This window comes from Cryptotermes secundus, unplaced genomic scaffold (genome assembly GCF_002891405.2).
Source record: "Cryptotermes secundus unplaced genomic scaffold, Csec_1.0 scaffold247, whole genome shotgun sequence".
Taxonomy (NCBI): Eukaryota; Metazoa; Arthropoda; class Insecta; order Blattodea; family Kalotermitidae; genus Cryptotermes; species Cryptotermes secundus.
In genome coordinates, this window is record NW_019740656.1 from 250007 (window position 1) to 269097 (window position 19091).

At 42.3% G+C, this 19091-nt stretch overlaps 2 protein-coding genes across 4 annotated transcripts in view; one reads left to right on the plus strand and one right to left on the minus strand.

The window, feature by feature from the left end:
- Positions 1-3523: 3523 nt before the first annotated feature.
- On the minus strand, positions 3524-18613 carry LOC111872443 (protein D2). 3 transcript variants are annotated; one of them, XM_023866376.2, is made up of 6 exons: positions 18581-18613; positions 8141-8211; positions 6420-6540; positions 5866-6003; positions 5085-5160; positions 3524-3886 (listed from the first exon to the last, which is right to left on the minus strand). In XM_023866376.2, exons 2-6 carry the CDS (start codon positions 8198-8200, stop codon positions 3745-3747), a joined length of 537 nt encoding a protein of 178 aa, XP_023722144.1. In that variant the 5' UTR covers positions 8201-8211; positions 18581-18613; the 3' UTR covers positions 3524-3744. The 3 variants fall into 3 exon arrangements, with proteins under 3 accessions (XP_023722144.1, XP_023722143.1, XP_023722142.1); XM_023866375.1 differs by lacking the exon at positions 18581-18613 and adding an exon at positions 8829-8932; XM_023866374.2 differs by lacking the exon at positions 18581-18613 and adding an exon at positions 8829-8923 and having other exon boundaries at positions 8141-8272.
- The window catches only part of LOC111872441 (BLOC-1-related complex subunit 6), a 33544-nt gene continuing 26960 nt past the window's right edge, over positions 12508-19091 (plus strand). Inside the window, exons 1-2 of the mRNA XM_023866371.2 lie at positions 12508-14291; positions 14503-14659. The gene's annotated coding sequence lies outside the window, so the exon portion shown is untranslated. The remainder of the gene's footprint in view (positions 14292-14502; positions 14660-19091) is intronic.

A 19091-nucleotide genomic window follows, 5' to 3' on the forward strand; every position in this document is an offset into this window, starting at 1 on the left:
TTATTCATCTGGTAAACAGGTGGATCAAAATAACAAAGAAAAATAAATTAAACTAAAGCCTAAAATATCATGTTTGCCGGATTGTAACGTGTACAGTTTCAGTTTTCTTAGGTGTTTTACTGAGTGTTACCACTAACATTGCTGGTTCTTGAAATTCATTTTATTCTCTGAGATTTGGAATGCTCATGGCAGTGAATACCGAAGTTACTGCATTCTGGGATGCGATGTCTGGAGCGAGCTGGGACAGCTCAGTCTGTATAGTGAGTGGGTGGCAACCTGAATAACCAGGAAAGAGGAGTTCAAGTACCAGGGGCGCTGGAGGATTTTCTCCACAGCATCCAGATTGCCCCTGGGGCCTATCTGGTGTCCTATCCAGTAGGCATCAAGTGCTCTATCACCAGGGGTAAAGGAGACATGAATATGAAGCCAACCATTGTATAGTGCTGAGGTTAAGAATATGTGGAAGTATACTTACTTTCCTCCCTCCCCCCACGTCCTATTGGTGTGGTGCTTTATTCTTAGGATATGTCACATCTGAGAAAACAGTAATCTATTTCCCACTGTGTTGGGACAATTTATGTCAGTTATCCAAAACTGGTTTAAGTATAGTACAGTTTACAGCATTTAACCTCCATGAATTAAATTTTGTAGAGCTTATGTGTAAAAAAAAATAGGTTTGGGAGTTGGAATGGGCATTATGTCTGGTGAACATTAAACTTCAACAAAGACAGTATTTATATCTAATGATAATGAGGAAAACAATGTGTTAAAATAACAGGTCTCATGGCAGGACTCAAATCATGGATCTCATTAATATATGAAGTAATGACTAACATTCTGCCTGATGGGAAAAGCAAAGTATTATAGGATTCTGTTTAAAATATTCAGCAGATGAGCAGAATTCATATCGGAACATGTTGCCTATTTGTATAGTTTCCCCATACAAGGAAATATTTAAATAAAATTGGTTGAAGTGTCTCTTTTCTCTTCACTTTTGTTCATATTTTGTATTCTTTGGTATGAATAAATGAGGGTCTATTTGTAACTTGTGATTCTGTGATTAATGATTGATGAATTTTAAATACAGTGACAGTATCAGAAACCGTATTTTTTTGGTGCTGAAACTGTCTCTTAAGGACAACAGATGTCATTGACAATACTTGCCAGCACTCTATCAGACACTGTGTCACTAGCTGGGAACATTGTGAGTTAATTTCATTATTCAGTCCTACAAGGTTTCTATGAGTCTAGTCATTTAAGTAAAGAAGTAACTAGATGTATTTATATTTCTGTTTATTGTATATGTGGAAGCATATTAAAATGTGTGCATGTGTGTTGGTTTATAAAACAAGAAAATGTAATGGTTTAAATTAATTTATAAATTATCAATAATTATTTATGGCTCCCTATCCTTTTCTTTCTTCATTACTGTTGTGTGTGAACATTCTTGAGTAATGACTTAGGCATCCATTTTCTCCCATTTCAGTGCCCATCCTGTTTGCCGATATTCAGATGTTATGATGATTGGTGAGTAATTAGAAAATATTTTGAAGGAAGAAGTTGCGGCCTGATTGAGGTAGTACCCAACTGTACCTGGAAGGACTGAGGAAAATAGTGAAAACCCTTGGGATATGCAGTGTCCTGGCCAAATTCAAACTGCACCTGAATGCAACCAGAGCGTCACTGGTATGCCAACCTTCTCAATGTCAATAATATCACATTGTGTACTTAAAATAGCAAGGCAGCACACAGTAACATGGTTGAGGCACTATGCTACAAGCTGGAAGGTTGTGGGTTCGAGTACCAATGAGGTGGATTTTTCTTTTAATTGACCTAATCCTTCTAGCCACACTGTGGCCCTGGAGTTGACTCAGTCTTTAACAGAAATGAGTACTAGGAATCTTCCTGGGTGGTAAAGGGCAGCCGGCGCGTAAGAATGGCCTCACCGCCATCTGTGAGCAGATTGTCTAGAAAAAATGTAGGAGCCTCGACGTCTCACAGCCCTATGGGCCTCCATGGCCTGTTACAGGGAGCTGATAGATCCTAACCATTATAGTGACTTCATTACAGGCCTGATGATCAACCAGTCAGATTTTGATTCCCAGCACAGGCAAGACTTTTCTCCACAGCATCCAGACCAGCCCAGAAACCCACCCAGTGGATACCAAGGTCAGTCTCTTCATGACTGAAGTGGCCAGAGCATGAACATAACCTCTTATCTGAGGAGATGCAGGGACTTGAACAGGACAGAATTTTTAAATTGCACTTATATTTCTTTGATTAAATTTTCATTGGCTTAGTGTTGCAATAACTAGGCTATGTGGGATTAATAGATTTTTTTGACTGTCCATCGTCTGATTAAAGAAGATGTTTCAGAAACTGGGTCTGTTTCCGTCATTGGGTAAGGGTGTGGGAGAGAGAGACTGTTGTATCTGTCATAAAGAGCTAACCTTAATCACTCAATAACTGATTGTGACTGAGGTTGGCTCTTTCTAATAGACGCAACAGAGTAGGCATCTCCCCACACCTGAGGATGGAAATGGATCCAGTGTCCAAACCACTGTGGTCTTTAGAACACCAGACAATGGACGAAGTCCAAATCACATTAATCTCTAGTGTTGTACATGTCAGAACCCTTCAGAATGTAAGTGCATATCACAGTTTGACCATTTTTTCATGAATGTAGATTTTATTTTTAAGCCATTTAAAATGTTTCATTTTTCATATTAATGTTTTGTAGGTTTTTGTCATTGTTTCCACATGTCCCGGTGGGTGCAGAAGCATCACATTAACCATGACTTCCAGCAACGCCCATGAGTGGGACCAGAAGCCTTCAGGACCCCGCAGTTTTGTTTGTCAGAATGAACCGTGTCGGTGAACAGCAGAAATATCCACTGTACAAATGAAACTTTAGAGACATGCATCTGGGACCCCCATTTCATTCTTCCAGGACATGTAGAGTGAATAAATCTGTGTTGCATCTCCAGTAGCCACACAATTTTTAACCTTTAAGCCATAGCAATTTATAAGTTTTTTCCTTGGTACATTTGCAAGAAAACGTTTCAGAAGTGTACGTGTTGTACTCAGTCTGCTCCATGCACTAATTTAACAAATAAATGATTTTCATGAAGTTCATACAGTTGAAGTTTTCAAAAATTTCTTGACATTCCAATTTTAGATTTTATCAGACCGGAACGAAGAATGTTACAAGGGCATACATGTGTCTCGGCAAGCAGATCACTAAATATTTATCTGAGAACTGTTCTGGAAAAATGCTATAGCAAGTAGTGATACACATTTTCATCCAACACACACTTTCAGTCAACTGTATTGTAATAAATTAGGAATTTTCCAAGTTTTGATTTTCCCCAGTATCTTTCTATTGTTGCTCCAGACTCACCTGTCACTGCCCCCTGACAGGCAGCAAATTACCATATCCTTTTCTTCAGTTTAATTCATGAAATGGAGAAGAATCTTCAAGAACTAACATAGCAAGAATAAGTGCAAAAATAAAAGAATTACACATTATTTGCAACCTTTATCTTTTACAGGAAATATACACTTTACATACTGGGTACAGACAAAAAATTCAGATTCCAATAGCATATGTAATTTATGTTCATTTTGCTGAAAAAGAACATGGTCTGTAGTTCAACTCATGCCCTTAAGAAAACACCATCTGGTAATGCATTTGTGAAAGAAACATATTCCACCACTATGAAAAAATCCGATCCCTAGGCATATTTACTTGCCACTGAGCTGCTCGTAAAGTTTCGGAACATAATCGTCCCACTGAGCCTGGTAAAAGTTACCGGCAATAGGATTTCCCAAGTTGTGCTTCTTTGCAAAGTTCCTAATGGAGAACTTTCCTCTGTTATCCCCAGATCTGCAAAAAGGATAATAACAGTAAGTGGTAGTAGTAATGGTAGTAGCAGCATTAGTAGTTGTTCTGAGGGTAGCTGTATCCTCAGATGGGCCCAAAGTACCAGCACGTGGAATGTCACAGGAACTACGGTCACCTCGCCATAACAGCTACAAGGACTAGCCCAGAACTTAACATGGTCCTCTGCAGTGAAAAGTTGGTGATCAATCACCCCAAGCTATGGCATATCAGAAAAGAAAATACGAGTAGTACTGTGTTAATCTGCAATATTAATGCAAGTGGCTCTGGGGTCCATCCTGCCTTTTATTCAATGGGATACTTTCCCCTGGGATAAAGGTGACATCTCCAATGCCAAATGTGTGAACCTTTACCTCCATGCACCCCATATACTCCTAGCAGTCACTGACTAACCGTCGCAGTGCAGCAGTTGCAATTTGTTTCATAAGCAGAAGGGCCCAACACCTGGCCTCAGTCCCTACAGCAAATTCTTCCTTCTTCATCCCTTCCAGTTCATCATTCACAAATTTACTATACTATTTGACACTACATTTAAATACAAATCAGTCATTCCTAGCTTCGTGCTAGGGCATAGGGCCAACTTTAACTTTTAAAATAATTTAATTCTATATAGGTTACATTTACATGATGTCAAACTGCGGAAATGTGGAAGTGGTCTTGGGACTATTTTAAGATATTCCAGCAACACTTTTTGTCTGACTGAGAAAAGCATGAAACAACTGAATTTAAGGCTTCCTGAAATTTAGTATCTGTACTGTCTAAAGACTGTCAGTGAGAGAAACGTAGTTTCAGCAAATGCATATCTGCACTAATGAGGGATGCAAAATAAAGAAAAAGCAAACTGCAAAAACATGCATTCCACAAGATCTGAGATTTTTGCAGCAGTATGAGTGAAGATTACAGTCTTCTGAGATACAGTGTCATGTAGTTTGGTTGACAGGTAGCAATGTTTCACAGTAACCTGCTGCCACCATCTTCAGGGCAGAATAGAAGATGGAGCCAACAAGTTCTTCTGAAACTTATCTAGGAGATTATGTAATGCTACATCCTAGAAGACTGCCATCTTACAATGGAATAGGTCTTTTCTCCTTGGCACCAAAATGTCCCCATCAGTCCTGTCTGAAACAAAATAATTTCTGTATAAATTTTAGTAGGGAATTTTTTGGGGGTACTGGTCTGTTACCTGTTAGTCAACCGGGGCTCATCATATGTGATTTTTCCAGGCTGCAAGTACACCAGGAAGACATAGCGATGAAGGCCTGAAACAGAAGGGAATGTACACAAGTTTTTATTTTCCATTTGTTGAAAACTTCAGTGTTTTCCCTACCCTCACTCACTCATGGAGCTGAGCCCTTCTTGAGATGCCACCACTTGTGCAGCTCCTCAAGAACTTCCCAGCGTTTTATAGAACCAGAAGGTTCATCACCGTGTTCACAAGAGCCCTCCACTGGTCACTAGTCTGAGCCAGATCAATCAAATCCTTAGCAACCCATCCTATCTGTCTAAGATCCATATTAATATTGTCCACCGCCCTATGTCTTGGTCTGCCTAGTGGTCTCTTTCCTTCTGGCTTTCCCACCAATATCCTATATGCAATCCTCTTCTCCCCCATTCGTGCTACATGCCCTGCATACCCTTTCTCGCCTAGTTTTACTTACTCATTTTGTGTGCTTTTAAAGAATCTTAATATAGCATGAATTTGATAAAATACTGTGTACTGTCTACAGCTAGTGAAACAAGCGTAGCTATCACAGAATGCTGCAAGAGTAAGGAGTAGAGTCCGTAATATCTTTGTGTCATCCTGTATTATGTCCACCACAGGGAACAGGACAGTCACAGTTCTGTTTGCGTGTACAAGAATTACACATGCAAATACACAAAAAGTGTTCACGTATGAGAGACAGTGTAGTGACAGCATCAAATCGGTGACGACAGTGCACACAAATTCAATAGTCAGAACCCACCTGTGCCCTTTGGAGGTCCAGAACCGACGTATTCTGAAAGAGTTTCACCCTGGGACACACTGTTTCCAGGAATGTTTCCAACCAGCCAGTGGTGCCATTCTCGAAACTTGGGGTCCTTTCGGCTCGGGGCATCAGGATCTGGTGATTCAAACAATAAGATTTAGCAATACTAAAACTGAACTGCGATCAGATAGGTTCGCTTAGTGGGGGGTGAAGTCCAACTGGGTCCACTCGGCATGACAGCAACTGATTGGCCTATAGTACTCTGAGGAACCCTGCCCCAGCGCCACTTTGTCCACCACAAATCCCACTTTACCAGCGACTAACCGCCTGAGCTATGGTGCGGCCTTATCATATAGGTTAATGTGATGTGGCGAAACCCCTAGTTTACATTATGCTTAAATATCATTACTACCCCCTAAATTTGGCACAAGACATGATACAGAATATAGATTTTGCTCATTCAGTGTTAATCCTGTCGCCTGCCAGGATGACGTGTGCCAATGTTGATCCTATCAAGTGACGGGCTGTTGCCTCTATGTAGGCTTACATACCTGTCATGCACAGTAGGTAATAGGAGCCATCCTCGGCATCCCACTTGACGGTGGGTGGATCCTTCACTTGTGTTGGCGTCAGTTCATTTCCCTCATCGACGCTAAGTGACCCATATGTCACCTGAAACATCTCTTGAAATAGATTTTGCTTATATGTCAGTGGTGATTGAGGAACCAGTGTGGAAACTGGAGATCTAGGCATACTTTTTATTTATCTATTCTTAAGGTAAAGCTATGCCTGTAATAGGCCATGGATGTCCATGGGGTCATGAGACGTTGAGGCTCTCACATTTTCTACGCAATAGGCTCATAGCTGGCGGTGATGTTGTCGGCTGCACTTTACCCCCAGCAAGATTGCTGTTACTCATTTCTGTCAGGAGCTTAGTTGACCCCAGGGCCGTAGTGCGGCTGGAAGGATTAGGGAAATCGAAAAACTGCAATGACGTCATGGGGAATGAAACCTGTAACCTTCCAGCCTGTAGTGTGGTGCCTCAACTGACTATGCTCTTAATTTGTAGTTTCTTTAATGATAATGTCAGTGACTTGCATTATATAGTGTTCAGTAATTGGATAATTGTGAGTAATGAGTTGGAATGGATGTGGAAAGAAGTGCTCATGACCCAATTTAAGGTAGCTGTCCCTTCATTTAACTAATTAAGTACCACACCATCAGGGTGTATGGGGGAGTGGATATATACAACCACATTTTCTCGACTTCAGCAAAATTTGGAGGTGGGTGGTCAGCTTCATACCCCAGCCACTTTAGCCCCTCCCCCCCCTCCCAGCAAAAAAAGACCCCAGTACCCATTGGATAGGAGGCTGGGTGGGCCTAAGAGCTGGTCTGGACATGGACAAAATTCTTGAACCTACCGGGACTCAAACTCTGATCCCTCGGTCTCCCAGCCTGTAGCCACTTGCTGTACCGACTGCACTATCCCTCCAGCATTTGCCTGGAGGGACTGAAGAAAATCTTGAATAAGTATAGTTAGTGTCCCATCTGAGATTTTAATTAGACGTGTCCTGAATGCAAGTCATAAGGGTTACTACTTGAGCAAGAGCACAAGGTTTGCATACAATTAAACTCAACCATATAAGTATAGTGTGAAGGTGCTGGCTGCATTTGTTCAAGTTCCAATAGGGTCCAGTGGTGGGTTCTTGTACCACTGAGGTTCTGTTTCTTGCAAGAGCAGGAATAATCTCTTTGTCAGAACGCCCAGAACTCTGATGACCGTAATCTGCCACCTACCACTTGAGTCGGTATAGGGGACTCCTGTAAGTGCCAAGGATATGAGCATGTGGAGTTATACCTCTACTATCCTCTCTTCATAGCACTCCAGTTAATTAACAAGGGCAACTTTACCTTTACTTTATCAGTTTATGTGAGACCTATATTATCTGTGAAGAGTGTGAACTTTCAGCATAGGAAATGCAGATTCTGTACAGCTCTAAAAAATATAAAATATGATGCTGCCTTGTTCAGCAGACGTGTTGCGAGTCTTAGAGTCTACCATGGCCTTAACCCTTTCAAGCTTGAAATTCATCTAAATGTTTAAAAATTAATTTCCTACCTAACAGAAAGAAAAAACAACTGGTTATTCCTATTTACTGTGAGTTCTTTAATATTATAACAGAGTGTACATAATGTAACTGCTTTGCCTTGGAGGGTTAACACTGCAAATACTCCTGGGAACACTGGAAATGTAGTGAATTTACAGTCTTACCTCAAGTTTTGAACCTGGAGCTGTGTCGATCACATCAGGTACAACACCGTGCTTTTCCATGGTTTTTGAAACTGTGGACAGTAGGCGAGATATGATGTTCAGTATAGGCCTTCGTGCAATCATTGGTGTAACCTTATCCAAATGTAAATAAGGGCATTAATTGTTCAATTAACCATGCCACTGTAAGACATGGGGAGTTAATTCATTATTAGAAGGCATCTTTTGGCAATAAATACTGCACTCATACCGTATTAATTATCACAAATTCGTATCGAAAGATGCAACAATACTGCAGAACGGTTATCAGCATGGTAATGTATTTCTTTTACCATTTACGCCAAGAAACTGTAACACTCGATGGCTGACGGTAGTCGCAATGATCCGTTAGTAGGTGATAAATAATTACGTAACGTAATTGTGTCTTGTTTATGTAGAAGATATTTAAAATTAATCATCTTATAATAAGATATTACTAAGTATTCCTCCGTATCTGTTTGAAAACAAGCGAAAGTGAAAATTTTATCCCTCCCCCTGACCTTGGCAGTTTGTTAGTAACAGCCTTGGCTTCTGATTACCGGCTAACACGGAACATAAGAAAGAAGCATTTCTTTTGTCTGTCGTTCATTATTTATCATACCAAGTGACACATTTTGCCATACATGAAGGACATTTGACTGTGTGTACTTACTTCCGGATTTTATTGTTGTATTTCTCACTTTCTGCGAAGTAACAAGCCACACCAACGTTCATCAAGATATCGAGATACCATTGATACCAACATTCACAACTTTCGAAAATAAACGTCGCGAGATAAACAGAAAGGACTAAATGTCAACACGTGGAATATAACGTATCGGTATTCCTTGTGTTTACGGAATCCGATTTCACAATATACCACCTGCAGACCATATTTTGAGCCATTTCAGTCGAGTTCAGCTTAATACCATCTAGCTTAGGTCTCAAAATATTGTCGTTCTCTGATACCTTCCAACCAGAAATTTCGTACGTATTTTTTTGTTCCCTCTGTATGTTGCAGGTCAAAGCCATCTCATTTTTCTGGAAAAATATTAAACGAAAAGTCCAAATTTTGAAGATCTGCATTATGTTATTTTATCCATTCGTCTGATATTACGTACGTTTCCTGGATTCGGACAGTTTGTTGAGGTTGGGGACACATTGTAGAAATCCCCTTAGACAAAGTTACACTTATTCCTGTATGAAAGTGGAGCACGGCGTGCCGCAAGGATGAGTGTTGGGGCCGCTTTAATTTTTGCTGCATATAAATGTTCGAGGGGCAAAGTTGGTCTTATTTGCAGATGATACTAATTTGTTAATTACTGGATCAGATGAAGTTGACCTTCAACATAAAATAAAAAACGTGATGAGAGAGTTAAATATATGGTTCGACAAAAATATTCTTATAATACATTTTGAAAAAAAAAAATAATTTGCTATGTCATTTCATCCGAAACAAATGAGAGTTCCGTTAAGACCACAAACAAATTTAAAACTTTAGAAATTACCTATAAATCAGAACTAAGATTTTTAGGTATTTACATCACAGAAAACCTAAAATGGGGCGCCCATACTCGATTTTTAAGAGCTAAGCTATGAAAAGTAGTTTATATGATAAAAACATCAAAAGAAACGTTGAGCCCAAATATGATAAGAAATATCTACTTTTCAAATTTTGAGTCCTGTCTGCGGTACTCTTTACACAGCAAAACAAGGTCCTTCAAATTATCAGTGGGGTTAATAATCGATCGTCATGCCGACAAATTTTTAAAGATTATAATATTTTAACATTGGCAGCGCTATACATTTTTGAAGTGATATGTTTTATTAAAAAATATAAAGACTTTATGGCAAAAAATGTGGACAGCCATAATTACAACACGCGAAGAAAACTAAATTTACACGTAAATCAATGCAATACATATTTTTTTAAGAAAAGCGTTATAAATATGGGAATCGCCTTGTATAATGAGATCCCTGAGCAGATAAAATGAAAAAGTAAATTTAATTCTTATAAGAGGGGCTTAAATCCTTGCTGTTGAAACATTCCGTTTATTCCGTTGATGAATGTATGTCCCTTTAATTCTGAAGGTCGCCAGATTTAACCCCAGTGGATTTTTTCTTGTGGAGTTATGTGAAGAACATTGTCTACCAGGTTAAGATCAACGACCTTCAACACCTGAAAGCCCGCATAAGGGACGCTGTGGTTGCTACGGTAACACCAAACATGCTTCAAGCTTGGATATTTGTCGTGCCAGCAAGGGAACCCATATTTAAATTTATTAAGAAAGTTATATAAGCAGAAAAAGTTTGATAGTTTCCCTTTTTAATGGTGTAACCCATTATCTATAATAAATTCCTTTTGAGATATAATGATTTCATTTTGGATACCTTTCATCCGGACATTCTGTATGTTGAAAGTAGAGTCAAGTAACTTTCTAATGATGACGTAACGGTCAACGTCACTAAATGACGATGACTTCCTTTCGTTCCGATAGCAGATGGAGTGTAACAGTGAATAATGAATTGGATAGGATCTGAAACGAAGCGTCCTTGGCGTAGTTAAAGATATTTGCCCCGGAATTTTTTCGAGAGAATGAGAATGAGAATGAGAAACTTTAGTCTGGATAGCAGGTGTCCCGTCCGAGATTCAAAGCGTTGCCACCGGAACTTAACTAACTCCCCAGTTCATAGCTTTTGTGGTAGCGGTAGTTGACTTTGCAGGAATTCCTTCTGCCAATATGAAATTTTATGAGCTGTTCTGGGAATATTTGGGCTTCGTGATCTGAGTTTGCGCGTTGAACAGTCGCTGATTGTCGTGCAGTCACAAGTTGGGAAGTCCGGGCGCGATAAGGCTGCCAGGCAGCTGGTATCATGCCACTTCATTTTCATTTCATGCATCCTGTTGTGTTACAATATACAACCTCTTTATTACAACCGTCACAACACAACAAATTCCCTACAGAACGGACAAAACTTTGTAAGATGAGGCACCGACTAAACAATTAATATTAATTTACTACATCTACATCACGAGCCTCCTATACAATTTTATATAAACAAAATATAGAATATTCCAATTTGTCCGTGGGAATGTAACGAAATTACAAAACCAACGACTGATTCGATGATATAAAACATAAATCTAAGAATTTTATTCTTGTTTTATACTATAACTTCTGTTTTATATAATCTGATTTTTGTATTTTTACGTCAAGTGTTTTATATAATTAACAGTATTGTATCCAATTTTGCTAGTACTGCAGTTCAGTGGTGTATGTATGTTAACCATGTATTTGCCTGATGATGGCTATTGATAGCCGAAACATGTAGCAGAGCCGAAACTAGGCACTGATCTTGATATTTGTTGTGTTGTGACGGTTGTAATAGAAGTTGTATCATGTCTGTCTGTCGCAGTTTATGTGTCATGTAAATACTACACGTCGTCACCGGGTCTTACTAATATGCTTAAAGGCAGCTTTAGACTGGGGCCAACACTTCGAAAATGGGCTGAACGGCTGGAGCGCGAAGCTAGCCTTTCACATTCATCTGGCGCTGGATTTAATGTGAATATGTGGAGACTTTCCCACCAGTCGTCCTACACGTATGCATGGCACCGGTGCCTAGACGCAGAGCACTGAGCCACACTGTTGCAGACTGTACACAGTGTGGCTAAGTGGTGGTCACAGGCGAACTGAGCAGAGCAGTGATTCTCAGCCTTTCTCAGACCGCGGCCCGTTGGTTGAGAAACGCTGGAGTAGAGTATCTACTACTTAATTTGTATGTGTGGGTGTGAAACTTGGTCTTTCACATTAAAGGAAGAAAATAATGGAGGGTGTTTGAGGACACGGTGCTGAGGGGAATATTTTGACGAATGAGGGAGGAAGTTAAGGAAGACTGGATAGAATTGAACGCTCATAACTTGCAATCCTCGTCAGACTTTGCTTATCTTGAGTACGTGTACTTTAGTACTAAAGATAAGCAGCGGCACGCACACAGGGGCCTACGCAGAATAATACCTGAGCGGTGCTGAAAGCAAGAAGTAGCTGCTGAAGCACTGTACACCTAGAGCAGGTATCCCTGTGAACTTTAAATTAAAAAAAATAAATAAATTTAAATTGAGGATCTTAAAATACCAAAATTCAAAAGTCAAATTGACGTATGTAAATTAACAAAGATTTTATACATATCTAACAAATATTAGCAAGGGATTCTGATATATCGGGACCTATTAACAACGGAGAAATGAACAATTAAGAAAGCTGGTGTTTTTTTTTTAATTTTAAACTACGTGCAGTGTAACAGCTACGTGAGAGAATACACCTGATGATGGCCATTTACGGCCGAAACATGTAGTGTAGAAGAAAAGAAGACAAAAGAACTACAATAAATTGTTGCACTTAGGACGGAGTTTGTGTCATACATTTGTACTGGAAGTTCTACACTGTAATGTGACAAGACAATGCACATTTCGATCACTGTTGCTTCGTGTGTTGTTTTAAATCGCACCACTTGCAAATAAATTAACCTCTATCTTTAAACGATTAGAAGTTACCGATACTCTCAAATTCCAGAGACATTAGGAATGTAAAGACTGTACTGAGGCTACGGAGTTGAGGCCCATGGGTCGACCCCCTCCACATCTCCATCATGCCTTTACTCCCCCCCTTCCAGGGCAGCTCCCTGTGTTCCCCACCAGTCATTCAGTCACTCTCCCCATACTAATATTGGTACAAGCACCTTGCCTCGGTTTACATAGGCCAGCCTGGGTTGCAGAAGAATTCGACAGTAGACAGAGGGGGAAGCTTCGAGCATGGAGCACAAATTAACAGAACACAGTGCCCCCTCATTATTCCGCTGCTCCAGTCATTACCCCCCCCCCAACTTGATTACGTATGTTTCACGTCGTACACGTGTCAATGATGTTTTGTTGCAATACAAGACTGCATTGTAGCACTCACAGGTACAGGGGGCGAGGTCCACAGTCCGCTATGAATAGGGCGGGTGTCTGCTTTTTCTAACTTTGGGAATAAAGGTAAAAAGGTAAAGTTGTCCCACGCCATGAAGACATATGAGGAATGAATTTATACATTGACGTTTTCTTGACCTCGGCACTAGTTGGAGGTGAGTGGTCAGCTTCGCACCCCGGCCGCTTTGTCCCCAGCACCTATTGGATAGGCGGTGTGGGCCCCAGAGGTTGGCTGGGTTACATAGAGGAGTGAAAATTCTTGACTCTATCAGGACTCTTTAACTCCGACCCCTCGGTCATCCAGCCCGTAACTGGTCACCATACAGACTGCGCTGTTAGCTCAAATAGTAAAATGTATTGAGCACCCCTTTTACCTGCTCAACCTCAATCTGAAATTGCCTTACATTTCATACGTTTCTTAGTCACTGCATAAAATACGAGATCACATGACAGAGCAGGAACTGAACATGTTTGCTAACATCGGCTTTGTGTGGAGTGTTCGTTGTGTTAACAGCTGGTCCCAGCAGAGGCTAGAAACAGTTCTTTCAAAACACAAGGCAGCAGGCATAGTGCAGAGCCCGTCGATTTTTATCGATGTTGCCTTGCCTTCTTGGCAAAGGGGCGATCTGGCCCACAACCACTGGACTGTGTCCTGGGAACAAAGGCAAAATTGTTCCTATGCTTAAACACCACGCCACGAAGACGTAAAAGAGAGCGGAGTTGTAACTCCTCGCATTCTTAATATCGTCACTAGATGGATGTAAATGTTCAGCTTCACGCTCCACCTGCTTTATTTTTTGAGAAAGAGACCCCGGTACTCGTTAGATAGGATGCTGGGTACGTCCTGGAGGCGGTCACGGGGTTCCCCCGATCGTCCAGTCTGTCACTTAATCACTGCAGTCAACTCCGCACTTTGACGTAACACAATATAAGACGACAGGAATCCAGCTGGCAGTGGAATACAGCGGGAAGTACGTCGCAAAATCCACGACTGCCATCGTCACGATCCTGTACTGTGACCAGGAATACAGCAGCCAGCTGTGTAAGGGCACGTAGTTGACCGTGATCGTGCAGATCAGCCAAAACACCAATCTCCCTTCATCCTTCGCCTTCACGTTGTCAGGCGAGCTGCATCTCCGACATTCACTCACTACATAGAAAAATGTGGTGAGTACCATAGGGACTACGCAAAATGACAGACAATGAAGTATGACAGTGCGTTTAGTATTGGCGTCTTCAAAGGTATCGCCATGTTGGATGTAATATGGCGTGTATGACGTCACGGTTCCAGAGAGGGAGTAGCATATCGCCATGATCCAAATTACAAATGTCTGAGAGGAGAGTGTGATAATGCGATGAATGTTATGTTTTGGCGCAGGCGAACCAGAGCCCTCTGCGATGCTCTCCTTGCACGTGGAAGCTGAAACGGATTCGTAACGGCGTGGCTGTAAGTTCGATATTCTCAGCGCACTGAGCACTGCCACTGAGAAGATCTGCACTCCAGTTGCGACGTCACGTAGTATCCAGAAGGCCATGTAAGTAGGAAACTGCAGGCCACAGTCGTTGTGGAACTGATATATGTAGTTGATCGGCAGGCAGACAGTTGCAAGAATGTTCCCAACGACCAGGTTGATGAGGCAGGCGCTGCGTATGTTCCTGTGCTTTATGAGGGTGACAAGAAGATCCGCGTTTCCGATCGTTGCAACAAGGAAGGTTACTAGCCATGTCAGTGGTTGGTTGGCCGATTGCTTGTCTAGTGGTTCCATCTCGACACACATCTGTGAACAGACGGAACCGGATGTCGCATCAGAGGTTCTGTCCGTGTATGCTAACCTGGCTGTTGTCAACAGGTCGCATGAGAGGTTCTGTCCGTGTATGCTAACCTGGCTGTTGTCAACAGAATTCGCAGTCGATTTGGTCGATAGGGTATTAAGGTATGTGTGGGTTGCAGTAGGGCCTTAGTGTATCACCCCCTTCCCTTTCTCCCACAATGCAGCTGCAACCACTGCCAGCCACACTTCTCACGCGTAACCCAGAGATCAGGTTTAAAGCTTCTGTACCAGGGTCGAATCTTTGTCAGGAACATGACAATCTGATAGGTTTTTCTGTTTTATTAGTTTCTACAGACGAATGAATGGCTCAGTCACTGTAGTGATCAGATTTCAGGCTAAACGGCCGACGAATCGCGGTTTGATTTCTCTCCTCCACAGCGTCCAGACCGGCTCTGAGGTCCGCCCAGCCTACTAGCAAATGAGTATAGGGGCGTGAGGCTAACCACTGATTTTCATCTGGTGCAAAGATTAAGAATGTTTGGAACTATACCGCCTCTTCGCCGTACATATTCAGGTCTGTTGCTTAGTGAAGCTCAGGAGCAACTTTACTTTTGCCTGTTTGTTTATTTAACGATGCTTCCAGTAGCTACGATTATATAGCGCCGAATGATAGGATTGGTGAATAATAAATTGGAAAGAACGTGGAAGGAAAGTGTCATATCCTAATTTGGGATAAACGTTTGTGTACCAGAATTTGGCTGAAGGTACTGAATGAGGTCATGAAATATTCCAGACAGGATTTGTTGGGACCGAGGTACGAACCCGGGACCTCCAGAATAGGAAGCAGGAGTCTTATGCACTTGACCATTACGAATGGCCGGCTTTGGCACAAGCAGTGAGCTGTGGGACTCTCCCAGCAGATATTAACTGGACGCACAGGCGTCACTCAGCCTGTTGGCGCATGCGCTGGCTGCCACGATGATTGTCAAGGTCTATGTGAGGTCAGCTCCTGTTGACCCTTTAAAGCACCACGCCGTAAAGGCATAGGGGGAGTGGAGGTGTAGCTCCATCATTGTTAACGTTGGCACTAGATAGAGGTGAGTTGTCAGCTTCACGTTCCTGCCATTTTATCCCCGGCATTCATTGGATAAGAGGCTAGGTTTCTCCGGAGTCGGTCTGGACGCTGTGGAGAAGAGAAAACTATCTTGCCCTGCGTAGAATCTAACCTCGACCTTCCAGCCTGTAGCCTAGTCACACAAACCATCTGCTTCAACACTCAGTGTACGAGTGTGTTTCGTATGATTCATAAACATGACGCATCTCATAACATTATATTGCATCGTGCTGTTGGACTGTGTGTATCTGACTTTGTGCTGCCCTTTTGCCGTCTCTCTGCAACGTCGGTTAATATTCACTCGTGCCCTTCTCTTTACTGTATATCAATACAGTAACTACATTAAAGAGAGTGTATATTAACCGACGTTGCAGATAGACGGCAGAAAACGGATCGCAAACTCAAATGACTTACCATAATTTTTTTTCTAATGCAGTGTTTCGAAAGCTGGATAAGCTTCCGTCGTCAGGTACAAGGCAGGAATGGTTTCTACTCAGTTGGTACTAGCAGGTTGGCATAGCGGTAACGCCCTTGACTTGTCTTCAGCAGTTACTCGGTTCTAATCACTGCCGTGACAGCGGTCGTCCTCAGTTCTTTCGTAGTTTCCCCCAGTCACTCCAAAGAGATTATGTTACGGTCGCCTTCGTCCACTTCATTATTCACCATTCACGCTAGCCTGAGATACCGGGTGAGTCGTAAAGTAAGTCACGGGTCAGGTCTAGTAACGGCACCGCCTTTCCTCCACTCGATCTGATGATGGCAGGGCATCACAGTCGGCGGCATGGCAGAGGTTGCAGCTGTTTTGTGGGTTCTGTCACGGCGCCAGATAGCTAATGCCCCGACTGAAATTCGAGCCAGGCACCTCCCTAATATGAGTCATGAGAGTTGCTCCTTCACCTTGCTATTAATTTAGCTGTTAGTTGCAGATGCCGTGTCTTCGGGCGACTCACGGTGTCAGGCACTCTGTTGTAACCCTACGGGAAGATATTATCTAAGCCGAACTAACAGTAGATGCAAAGTACAGTTGAATTAACCTCGGAACGGGTATAAATAGGTAAAACAGTCCACGTGGTTTACTAATTAAGCACTACATCACGAAGGCGTATGGGGGATTGGTGTATAAGTCCACATTTTCTTTACCTCGGCACTAGCTGGAGGTGAGTGTTCAGCTTTACGCCCCGGTCGTTTTATCTCCGGGGAAAGAGCCCCTGGTACCCATTGGCTAGGAGGCTGGGTGAGTCTCAGAACCGGTCTGGACGACGTGAAGGGTAAATTCTTGACTCCTACCGGGACTCGAACTCCGACCCCTCGGTCGTCCAGCCCGTAGCCAGTCGCTCTACAGACTACGCTAACCCGGCTCCTACCCTCGGAACATGACTTTAGCTAAATTGCTGATGTGATAGGAGGAGAACCCGTTCAGTCTGGCAAAAGCGCGCTCTGCTCGGTTTTTGCATGTTGTTTGCTTATCTGGCAGGTGAGATATCGTATCGTAGGCATGATTTCCCGGAGGAGGGCAGATATCTTATAGCACTTCAAATAAGCGGGTATGGTGACCTAAATAAGCAGCAGATAAACGGAGTGGAGAAGTAAAGGCCACCAAAAATAATATACGGAAAAATATTCACTACTCTGTAACGGGCCAAGTGCCCTCAGCCAAGGATGTGATAATGGGCCGCCTGGCCAGGTGAGTATGCAGTTTGCGTAGTGACCGGCAGGGGAAACGCGAGCTGCTACAGTGCCAGTACGTCCAAACCGGCGTCTAACCTGCTTGTGTTATGGCGCGACCCTAAGATTTTGTGAAGCCAATGCGTGCAACGTTTTATATCACACCAAACAGGCAGTATAAAGCCACGAGGCCAAGGATTCACATGAAAATTTATTTTTGTTTGGATTCTATTACTGATCACGTCAATAATGGCTTCAAATGAAACTTATTTCTGCATAACACTAAAGCTTCTTAATAACTCCGCAGTTTCGCCACGAACCTCCTTACGACAAGCTTCCACTTTGAGGCTCATGACCAAAATTCGCCCCTCATTTCCATTCAGGACCCTTTTGCACCCCGGTAACCTACATCGCGGCCCCCAGACTGCCGGACTTTGACAAGAGGCATTTATTCATCAATCTTAACTTACCCGGAAGTGATGTTTATCTTCAAAACACCCTTTTCCCATTGTAAAATTTCACGTTTAAAGTAAAAGAAGTTTTCCTTTCGTTTGTAACAAATACTTTTGACGTCATATCCTGTTAGTTCAGTTCTTTCCTTGACATCTAGAAACGTGTCTATGCGAGAAAACCGTTATGGCTCAAAGCATAATGAAGGGTGCAATAATAAAATCTAATTTTACAAACACCATTAACATTGGTCTGGTTACAGAACGTACCCTACCTAGCCTGAGGTAAGCCTATCATCTTCTTGGGAACAATTGAGTGTCTAATATAAATAATTATAAATACTTTCAGGCTAGGAATTTACGGTTACAACAATTACCAGTGTGCTGTAAAGGGTTCACAGAGTTTCCAATAAATAAACAAAAGCTAGCGATGCCCATTGCAAAGATCCTACTTACGTTATCCTCGCGCGATGCCATGCAAGCCCGTACTGAAGTAGTCAGCAAGCGACAGCCGCCCGTGTACGCATGCTCGCTACCTCGCTACTACCCACATCCTCAGATGCGATGACATGGGTCGCTGCTCAAGGACCTCAAGGAGCGTAGCTGCTAATGCGATATTTCAACAACACATTTCTGCTATGTTCATGCTCTTATTTAGCAGCGTCGGGTGCTAGGATGAGTAATGAACTGGAAGGGATCTGCAAGGATGAGGTCATGGCGTCGTATCGTATAATATCACTAACGTTGGGTGGGGGGGTATAATTCAACGACTGGACCACATTCTACGTCGTCCAGACCGGTTCTGGGGTCCACCCAACCTCTTACACAATTGGTACCGGGGGTTCCTTCCTCAGGGGTATAACGGTTGGGGCGTGAAGCTGACCAATCAGCTCCAACAAGTGAAGAGGTCAACAAGACAGGAGTCTATACATCCACTCCCCCACACGCCTTCATAACGTAGTCCTTA

Coding starts and splice junctions, on each gene's coding strand:
- LOC111872443 (XM_023866374.2), bottom strand. CDS start 8,263: ATGATTGCACGAAGGCCTATACTGAACATCATATCTCGCCTACTGTCC. Junction 6,541..8,140: donor CTCCAGGTTCAAAACTTGAG/GTAAGACTGTAA, acceptor GAGATGTTTCAG/GTGACATATGGGTCACTTAG. Junction 6,004..6,419: donor TTACCTACTGTGCATGACAG/GTATGTAAGCCT, acceptor TTGAATCACCAG/ATCCTGATGCCCCGAGCCGA.